General features: G+C 45.6%; 1 protein-coding gene across 2 annotated transcripts in view; it reads left to right on the top strand.

The window, feature by feature from the left end:
- Positions 1-9,379, top strand: part of LOC142884844 (low-density lipoprotein receptor-related protein 8-like) — a 76,135-nt gene extending 66,756 nt beyond the window's left edge. The window contains exons 14-18 of one of the 2 annotated variants that reach the window (XM_076020786.1): positions 1,332-1,473; positions 2,173-2,325; positions 3,579-3,854; positions 4,873-4,941; positions 6,473-9,379. In XM_076020786.1, coding sequence (XP_075876901.1) covers positions 1,332-1,473; positions 2,173-2,325; positions 3,579-3,854; positions 4,873-4,941; positions 6,473-6,795 — 963 coding nt within the window. In that variant the 3' untranslated portion in view covers positions 6,796-9,379. Of the gene's footprint in view, positions 1-1,331; positions 1,474-2,172; positions 2,326-3,578; positions 3,855-4,872; positions 4,942-6,454 lie in introns of both variants that reach the window. The other variant, XM_076020785.1, reaches the window with a different exon arrangement.
- The last annotated feature ends 621 nt before the right edge of the window (positions 9,380-10,000 follow it).

The following is a 10,000-nucleotide window of genomic DNA, read 5'->3' as shown; positions in this document are numbered from 1 at the left end:
GCACACATTTTGCATCCTTCGGGCAGCGACAGTCTCTGGAACTTTAACTTTAACCACAAATTCTTGTTGTTTCTGCGGTGTCACTGTTGGCTGCCGGTCTCTCAGTGTGCTCTCACTCCGGTTCCCTCTGGCGGCTCAGGTCACTGCACACCCTCCTCCAGAGGGTGCTCTCATCATCATCCATCTTGCCAAACTCCTGTTTAAAGCATTTCCAGCGGTTTTTTTGTGCTGCTGCATTGATTCCGTAACGATTAGCTTCTTTTTAAGTCCATGAAGTCGTGGTTATTAGCTCCCGTTGAGGGCGCTTCATGGTAATGAAGAGGAGTCATTTTCTTACCTCTAGTTCTCAATCAGAAATAGATGGGAATTCTTTTTTTTTAAAGTAGCACCGTCTGCAAGAAAAATGTTTCTTTTTCCTTTTTACTCATCCGTCCTGTTTCTCCAACTCCTGTGATTCTTCAGCAGGACCAAACTGCCGTATGCAAGTGTCAAGTGTTTCCTCGCTGAACTTTGCCCTCAGTTCAACCAAAATGCCTTTGGACTGAACAAAATAATTGACCCGTGAACCTCTGCTGCCTGCGCTGCTGGGACTACATGCTGACCCTCTCGTCCGTCGTGTCAAATCCTCACCCACTCTCAATTATCGAGCTTGTTGTCGGAGTCACATGGTCTCTTACTCTCTCTGCCTCAGCGGCTGACTCAAGATGCAGCAAGGCGCGCAGCAGCGCACACGCTGGCACAGTCAGCGAGGCCGCTGAACTCAGACCGCAGTTTCTACGGCAACAACAAAAAATGTCACATACGTTATAAAAACAATAACCTTGTTTTCTTTTTCAAGAAAAAAAACTTGTGTCCAAGTTGGGAAGCAAAGCAAACAAATCAACCACCATGACCATCATAAAACATCTTGATAAAAACATGGCAAATATACTTAAGGGCCGCTTTTTTATTGCTCTTCTTTTTTCACTTAAAGTACTGGAATGGCTCCACAAAATAACTTGTATTAGATGTGTACAGCCAGACTGCTGTAGTGACAGTAAGATTAAATATAAAAAGTGGACAAATCATTGATGTCATTGTTAAAAAGTTAAAGTTAAAGTTCCAGTGATTGTCACAGCCTGAAGGATGCAAAATTTGTCCTCCAAATTGGACCCTCTGCTGATGGAGTGGTGGTTTTAATAGTCCCCAAAAATAGATGAAAGAATGAAAAGCATTATTTTCTTTTGGCTGTGCTTTCAAGAGTCTCTATGTAGAGCTGCAGTTGAAATACAGCTGCCAACTTGATTTCACTAAACTCGTCCCTGACTCTTCTGTTCTTGTCTGTGCTCCAGGATCGTATCTACTGGACGGACAGAGACCGGGCTGCTGTCTTCATGGCCAACAGACTGAGCGGCCAGGACATCCAGACCCTGGCTGAAAACCTCAACGACCCCCACGACATCGTGGTCTTCCACCAGCTCCGCCAGCCGCAAGGTGCATCTTCGCCGTCGGTCGCTGCTGGTTTCTGTTCCCCAGTCGTTGCGGCTGGGATGGCGTCTCCTCCACAGCTCATGAATGAACCATGGCGAGGCTCCAGTCACACGTCTGTCACATGAGCTCCACCTTGATCGCTCGCCCCATCCGTCCTGCCATCCAAATGGGGGATGAACGGAGCTCTTAATCATGGTTGTGGTTGTTGTGTTCTCCCTTCGCCTGAGTGTCACATTCCATCTCTGTCTCGTCCATCAGTGCCTCCTACAGCCCTGTTTGCATTTCAATCTCTTGCCGTGGTCAATCGGCATCCTACGGAAGCGCATTGCTGCCATACTAAAAAAAATTATTATTGTTATTTTGTGAAACGTTCAAGTTTTTATGATGTAATTTTCACGTGAAACTTTCACAAAATAACTTGACAGCTTCATGTAAAAACACATCATAATTTGAAACTTTCAAGTCATTACATGATACTCAGCCCTTTTTTTTCAGTGTGGCAGCAATATGCTTCTGTGGCATCCAGTGTGCATCCCAACACAGTGATTGACACCTGCAGGTCTGAGTGAAACGTCATATATTTTTTTCTCTCCTCCCGTTTTGGTTCTGGGTTCTGTTCTTACCACCGTCTTGACCGAGTGACCGTCTCGTGTCACTGTGCCACTAATTCACAGCGTGTCTCTGTTCTCCCCGTGTCGCCAGGCCCAGACAGCTGCAACCTGGGCAGCGTGGCCAACGGGGGCTGTGAGTACTTGTGTCTCAAGGCGCCTCAGATCACGGAGCACTCACCCAAGTACACCTGCGCCTGCCCGGATGGACAGGACCTGGGGCCCGACATGAGGCGCTGCGTTCCTGGTGAGTCTGTCAGGGAGCTGGAGTCAGGATGGTTTGGTTTTTTGGGGTATTTTTTGTGTGACAAAATCAGAATCAGACAAAAAATATCAGTAAACTAATCACATTGTAATCGGTCAATTCATTTGTCAAATTTCATTAGTACAAAAATTACTACCAAAGACGTCTCAAAGCGCTTTGCAGTTAGAAGTCAGGAGAAAACCAACTAAACCCTCCAGAGCAAGTGTGGTGCAACCGTGGGCAAGAAAAACATCCCCTGTGGCAAGAAAACTGGAGCAAAGCCTGACTCCAGAGGGCGCTCATGTGCTTTGACCAGCTGGGGTTAAAGGGAAATACAAAAAAAGAAGAGGGAAAAATAGATATAAGTAGCCATAGTGGCAGACAGGCCAGAGCTGTCATTATATACAGTAGATACAGATATAAATATGTATAATAATAATGGATAAATATATATACAATGTATAATTAAAACGTTGAAAATCACACATATTTATGTGTGCATATATGTGGATATACAGAAATATGTATATGTGTATAATTAAAAGTTATTTTATAATTCTCAAAAAGTATAATAGCGAACTGTTTATGCTGCTGTCCAAGTAGAAATTAAGATAAAAATAATTTATCTGTGATTAAAAGGGGGAAGAATTAGGTTGGGAGGAGTGAGGGCCACATTTCAGTGTCTTTCTCATGTCAATCACAAATGCTGCATGTGATTATATGTTGAAACACGCTGCAGGGAGGAATGATTGTGTTTGTGACGCTGTTCCTGCTCGTCACTCTGGTAAACAGGGCTCTCGCTGTGTGTTATTATCTGTGCTCCCTAATTGGCTTTAATGGAAGCATTAAATGCATGACGAGCCGAGTCGCGCCCTTTTCATCCTACAGCTGCGTTTTTTTTTACAAAGCTTTGACACTCAAGCAGATATTTTCAGCGGCTAATCAAAGCCATTTACCGCCAATGTGCACGTTGTGCTGATTTAACGGCACGTGTTGCCAGGCCCTCTTTCCAATCAAGTCTGATTGCATTTGCACTCACACAGCACACAACACTCAAGTTCAGAAATGAAAACCAAATTATTAGTTATTGGCGATTATTTGCAGGAACTATTTATAGCTTTAGGAATAATTGACTTTTCTTTTCAACTCCCCTTGTCAACGTGCTGTTTGCTTCCAATAGTGACGTGTCAAGCACATTGCATGCACAAAATCTTTATTTTCAAGGCTAAGTATTATTATTTTATCCTTCCAATCAGCGCCCACTAACCCTACGACGGCCTTCCCTCCCCATGGATTCACACCTGGAACGGCGGCAACCGTCGCCGCAGATTTCCCCCCTCCCTCGGTGGGAGTGTCCCAGGCGGACGCCTCGCCACACCTGACCACGGCACCCTCTGGTGCCCCTGAGCCCCTCACACCCCTCTCCACCCTGAAGCCCGTGCCGTCGCGAGAGTCCAAGGCTCTGGGATCCACGGCCACCGCCACAGTGGCGTCCACCACGCCCCCCGGCGACAGCAGCGTCTCTCAACACTGTGAGTAGCCGGAAAAATCTACTTTGCACCGGCTTAACTGTTTTAAGTTAAGTGGGCTTAATACGCTCCGCTAGTCACCTTAGTGTCTCTTGTTTCTTTGCCAAGTGCCGCTGCTCTTATGCCGCAGAAAAGTCCTCGGCCTTGCAGCAATGATGACACTAAGGCAAGACACTACAAGTCCTCACAGCACCCAGAATGTGGACTCATAAAATGTGGAAGGTTGCAGCTAAAGGTTGTTATTTTCCTAGGATGGTTCGTCTTTTTTAAAAATCACTCAGAGCTGCACTCAGACGGGAGTGCCCAGCCTTCCTCTTCCCTAAGTGAGGGAAGAGAGATTTCTTCCCAAATCTGTCTTCACCAGACGTGCTCATCCTTCCATCCGGCGGAGGGTACAGAGAAAACATTTGAAAGGTGGAGATCAACTTAACAAAAGCATTTGCGTGAAAGTGTGATTTGGACACATCCGTCTTGATTAAAGCTCATTCTCAACGGGCTCTGTGTCTCTTTCACTAAACTCAACTGTAAACTAGGCACAAGGAATGCCGCTATAGATGCTAATGTTCAGTGATCAACTGCACCAAAGCCAAACCTGGAGAAAAGTAAAAACATCTTTTCACTGCTGTTCTTTGTTCTTATTTCACTCACACGTCAATGCTAACCGCGCTAACAGCACTTTGATTTTTACAAGCTTGCAGTCTCTTCTTTTTATTTTCCTTCTTCCTGAGCAGCTTCCAGCATTCACATCATAGTTCATCACAATGTCCCTTAGTTCCCTAATGACAAAATCCTAATTATTTGGTCAGTACTAAGACCTGCTAAAGATGCTCTAGAGCTGGAGCTTGTCAAAATGGATGTACAAGAAATCAAACTTTTTTCCCCCCAGAATTTTGCTGGAGCCAGCTCACCCCTCCCTGCCTGCCTGCCTGCCTGCCTCTTCTGATTTAGCCCCTTTCTCCTTCCACCCTGCTGCCTTGTCACTCACTCTCTGTCCTCTCACTCCTCTCACCTTCTCCCCCAGCTGGCGGCGAACACTTCCTCATGGGCGAGAACCTGACCGTGGCTGTCCTGGGCCTGGTCATCCCCATCGGTGAGTCGCCTTCCCTCTTTCTCTTTGTTGTGTCCGTCCATCCTTCAAGGCCTGCAGGGTTGCGTGAGGCTGCGTGTCCACCTGCTGCTGCTGCCTGCCTGCGGTCGCCTGCAGCTGCGGAACGACGAGAGAGAAGGCCGACCGACCCTCTCTCTCTGTCTGGAGTCATCCCCTGCGTGTCGTCTGACATCCGCTGCCGCGCTGCATTATTCACCACACGTCGTGTCGCTGTGTTGGGTTCTAATAGAGTCGGACTTATCAGAGGCCCTCTTATCTGGTCGCGCCACAGCAGGAAGGCACTTAAATTGTCGATGTGGCTCAATTGCATTGAGCGGGACACGAGCGAGTGAGTGAGTTTCCCTCAGACCTCCTCAAGCTGCCCCTCAGACGGCGGTTTAGGCGGGAGCACATTTAACAGCGAGGGTTTTGTTTGTGTTCTAATTTGATGGAAGTATTGATTGAGGCAGCCTGCAATGGGAGGAAGTCAGCATTTTAGAAGGGCTAATTTAATGGGCCGCAGCCAACAGACTGCAAATATGTCTCCAAAAAACAGTCCGAACTCATTGAGTTAGAACATGTTTTCACAAAATCAAAATGAAGTGAATCTGACAAAAAACTTTACGAACTTCCACAATCAATACTTAATATTTTAAGTGCACATATTGTGTACACTCTGAAATATCTTTCTTTATACGGTCCATAATTGAATGTTAAACAATGTGCACACGGAATGGGTCAAGTCGCAGAAGTGGTTTCATTGCGTGTCGCCACATTTCAATCAGGCCAGAACCCTCCCGTTAAAAAACCAACAGAGGTAATTTATTCTTTAATTGTGCATTTAAACTTTTTTTTTCTCCACACTTACATCTACAAATAAAAGCCTTTTAAGTGGCAACTAATGTGTTTAATAACAGAGTCAAGACTAAAAGCCTCTGCAGGGAGACGTGACTGAACAGCCTCTGTCAGACTCCTTTTCTCCTCTCTGCAAATGAAAACCACTAAGAGATTATCTCATTAGTGCAATACATTTCCTTTTTTTTTTTTAAATACAAGCGCTGCTTTGTGAAAAATTTCACTCCAGATTGCACTCTAAAAACCTTTCCGCATCACCCGTGATGAAAGGGCAGAATAGAACAAAATGAATCAACAGGTCCCAGTTTGAGAAGGAAGTGATGCCGACCAACCACTGACTAGTTATATGTGTTTCACTCGATAAAACATCATTTAGCCCAAACACAGTGAAATTGTGACTTTCTCATCAGACCAAATGTTTACAGTGGTAACACCAACAGTGTTTCTCGTAGCTAATCTGGAGTCAGTTAATTGGTTCCGACACCCCAGTTCGACCCGCCCACACACGGCCTCTCTGTCGCCCCTTACTGCCACCCCCGGGTGTCCTGCATGCCGGTCCGGCTCCTCCTCATTTCATGCATTTGGACTTGCGATGCCTTGTTAACGCTTCCCCCCCTCCCCTTGTCCCACCCCCCTGCCGCTGTGTGTTAAACGCATGCAGTTCCTATCGTTGCCACAGTGGTGTTCGGCCTGGTGTGCGCCGGAGTCTACCTGGTGTGGCGCAACTGGCGACGCAACTCCACCAAGAGCATGAACTTCGACAACCCCGTGTACCGCAAGACCACCGGCGAGGGCGAGGAGGACGAGATCCACATCGGCCGGACCGACGGGATGGGCCACCACGCGCACCACCACCCCTACCCGCAGGGCGTCAACATGGGGGTGGTGGGAGCGGGTGGGGGCACCTGCCCGCAGTTCATTGCCCTGCCACTGGGGGGCAGCATGCCCGATCCGGGGACTCACTGGTACACGGAGCAGCCCATGCTCTCCACCGCCAAGTGACCAGCCGACTTGAGGCTATGGGGTTGTGTTGAGGGTGCGGGGGGGGGGTTTTGGACCAACGACATATCATGTCTCCCAGCTGACGTCGTGTGCCAGCTACCATTGGAAAAACGGCTAATTTTACAACCGATTATGTAAAGGAGGAAAAAAAAAATCCTAAATCCCAAAGGCAAAACTCTGCGTTGGAGCAAGATCTACTTCTTGTCCAGTAGATGTTGAGAAATGATGGCAGAATTGTGTTATGATGATGTGTCCCCCAGCGTCACCCTAAATGGCCAGATTTGCTCCATTTTTTTTTTTTTGTTTCTTGCTTGGTTGCCTGAGTGCAGTGTGTGCCACATGTCTCGTGTTTTCAGACGTAAAAAGAGGTTCCATTTCGTTGTGTAATTTTCTGCGTGTGTGCATGTGTGTGTGTGATTCCTGATGGGCCATCCTGGGAATCCAGTTCCTCGGAAGCTCTGAAGGAGCAAAACTGCGTTTATGGGACAATCTGTGCAGATTCATGTTAAAATCAGTCATTAATGTTGCGCCTGGAGTTACGAGAGTGTTGATAATCTGTCTTGAAGGTCCTAGGTCATAACCATTTTCAGCTCTTTCTTGATGCTGTCTCCAGTCATAAAGGCAAACATTGTCTGCAGCATATTTAGCCGTCTGTTTGCAGCCTGCTAATAAAACTCTCTGGGTTTTGGCTTCCTGCTAACGTGATGCTTTTGCTGGAACTTCCACCTGTATGGAAGGAGACTAAAGCAAGGTGCTCTCAGGTGGCGGAGCCAACATCTGAACAGAGGGTGTTGTCAGATGTTGGCCTCGGAATGGTCTCAGTACCCCTTGTGACATCACAAAGGGCTGATTGCCAGAACTATGTTTTAGGACACACTTTTCAAAAAGTGTAGCAAGCAATAAAAGCAAAGGATGGACTTTTCTCCTTCAACGGCATTTCATCAATGTGAGTTTTGCAGCATACTGGACCTTTAATATTAAGTTTTCTCTCTCAGCTCCAAATCAATGTGTTGATTTGGAAGCTTTATTTGACCCTCCCTTTAAGTGGAGGAGACGCAGAGCTGGAGGAGATCCAACTCTCTGGCAAGTAGGAGCTCCTTCATCTCATCTTGGGACTCGTCAAGGTGTTCAGTGGTTTGGGAAGAGCAGTAGACTGCAGGTTTTATTTAGTCGGGTTGCAGGAAAAAAACAAAAAAACACAAAACAAAACCTTGAAGGTGTTCAGAAGATAAATCACACAAATACACGAGGGATGCAGCAAATAAATAAATGAATGAATGATTGAATATTCCCGTGGAGGAGCGAACCTTGAGGCACTTGTCCTCCGACAAAACACGGCATGCGTACCAGCTCACCAGCAGACACTAAAACCGCTCATCCACACTGACAAGGACACACAAACACAGCCACGTGCATGCTCCCCCGTTCACAACAGCCAGAGAGATCCCCCGGCCCGCTACTCCTCTTCCTTCTCCTCCTCCTCCTCCTCATCTGAGAAAACAGCTTTGGATAGCTCCTGGTGGGAGGAGGCAGCTGGTGGCTGCATGATGTGATGAAACCACAGAACACACACATACAGGGAGAGGGAGAGAGAGAGAGAGAGAGAGAGAGAGAGAGAGAAAACACAACTCTGTTCTGAGGGTTGATTGTGCGACCGCTGATTCCCCCGCTGGTGCTGACACTGTCACTCCATTCATAAAAACCTCCTCAAAATGTGTGTGCGTGTGTGTGTGTGTGTGTGTGTGCGTGCACTTGCGATCATTATTATGCATGTGAGTGCTAATGTCCATCCCCACAGCCATATCTGAAACTGTTTTGGATGCTCTTTGTTGCACAACCCTCTTAGAATGCCTTCAGTATTGTGTACTGCATGGAAGAAAACAGTGTGGAAGGTGTGCGTGCGTGCGTGCGTGCGTGCGTGCGTGCGTGCGTGTGTGTGTGCGTGCGTGCGTGTGTGTGTGTGTGTGTGTGTCCGTGTGTGAGAAAGCTCTTGAGGGTGCTTTACGATTCATTGATTTGTAAATATGTTTTCATATAAGGTTTTTGATAATGTATACAGTTCTGTAAAGGAGAAGCTGTACATAAGATTTTAGATAAAGTGTGAACAGGTATATTAATTTATTTGTATAAATGGAGAGCACCGTGTCCCCTGATTGTAAGAAACCGTTCTTTTTCTCCCCCGCCAAAGTGGTTTGTGTTGCTTCTCGCTGTGCACCGTTTAGACTCCTTCTTTTTGTTGGTCCTGTTTTTTTTTGTTTGTGCTCACCTATTTTTCACCCACTTCCCATCCTGGAAAAACGCTCCCACAACTTTGCAGCCCTCTCCGTCACTGTTACTGAGATGATTTATTTTTGTGCCTTTGTTTTTCGTTTGATTCTTCATTTTCTTCTTGTATTGTTTTTGTTTGTTTTTGGTTTGAAAAAAATAAAAAAACAGACAAACCAGGACAGGGACAAGCCAGCTGTTGTACATGCAAAGATGAACTGTGTCAAGACCAAACTGGTTCCACTTTTTTTCATTTTCTGTAATGGATTACTTTTGAATATCTCTATATATTGATATATAAAATCTGACTGAAAAACTCTTTCTTGTGTGCTCTTTGTTTTTGTTTTGTTTTTTTGCCCTTTCAAAAATGATGAAAACATTTAAATCACATTTTTACTTTTAGATTATTCGATCTTAAAATTTAAACCAACATTTTGGTGGTAATCATCATTGTTTGCAATATTATAAATCCGAGAAAAGGTCAATAGTGTAATAGTTGAAAGCGTAGCACAGATAGGTGCAGTCCATTTACCAAACTAAAATCATCTGGGAAGACGTGAAGGTGCACTAAAGTTGACACTTTATCATGAAAGATTGGCGTTAATGAACTTCCCCACAGGTCACCACCAGGGGGCATATGGATGTTGAGGAGCTGGTGTTCACTGTTCACCCCCATTAAATGGTTTTCATCCAACTGCAGGACTATTAAAAGATTCTCTTGTATACAAGCAAGTTAAACACTTATCTTTTGATGTTTATCAGTACATATTAAATCAATTTATTTTTGGATCATGAAGGTTAATTTTTAATGTCTGTTTTCTGGTTTGTAGTTAATAAGGAATTTCTGTCAATTTGAGCAGTTAATGCTTTTGTTTTGAAGGCACCATTTGAGCTGTCAGGGAGCAATCAGGAAGAGGATGGGAGGCACCTGGGAAGGTTT

The sequence above is a fragment of the Nelusetta ayraudi genome, unplaced genomic scaffold (genome assembly GCF_046127955.1).
Source record: "Nelusetta ayraudi isolate G7.1 ecotype Tasmania unplaced genomic scaffold, CSIRO-AGI_Nayr_v1 ptg000011l, whole genome shotgun sequence".
Taxonomy (NCBI): Eukaryota; Metazoa; Chordata; class Actinopteri; order Tetraodontiformes; family Monacanthidae; genus Nelusetta; species Nelusetta ayraudi.
This window is presented reverse-complemented; position numbering and strand designations above follow the sequence as displayed.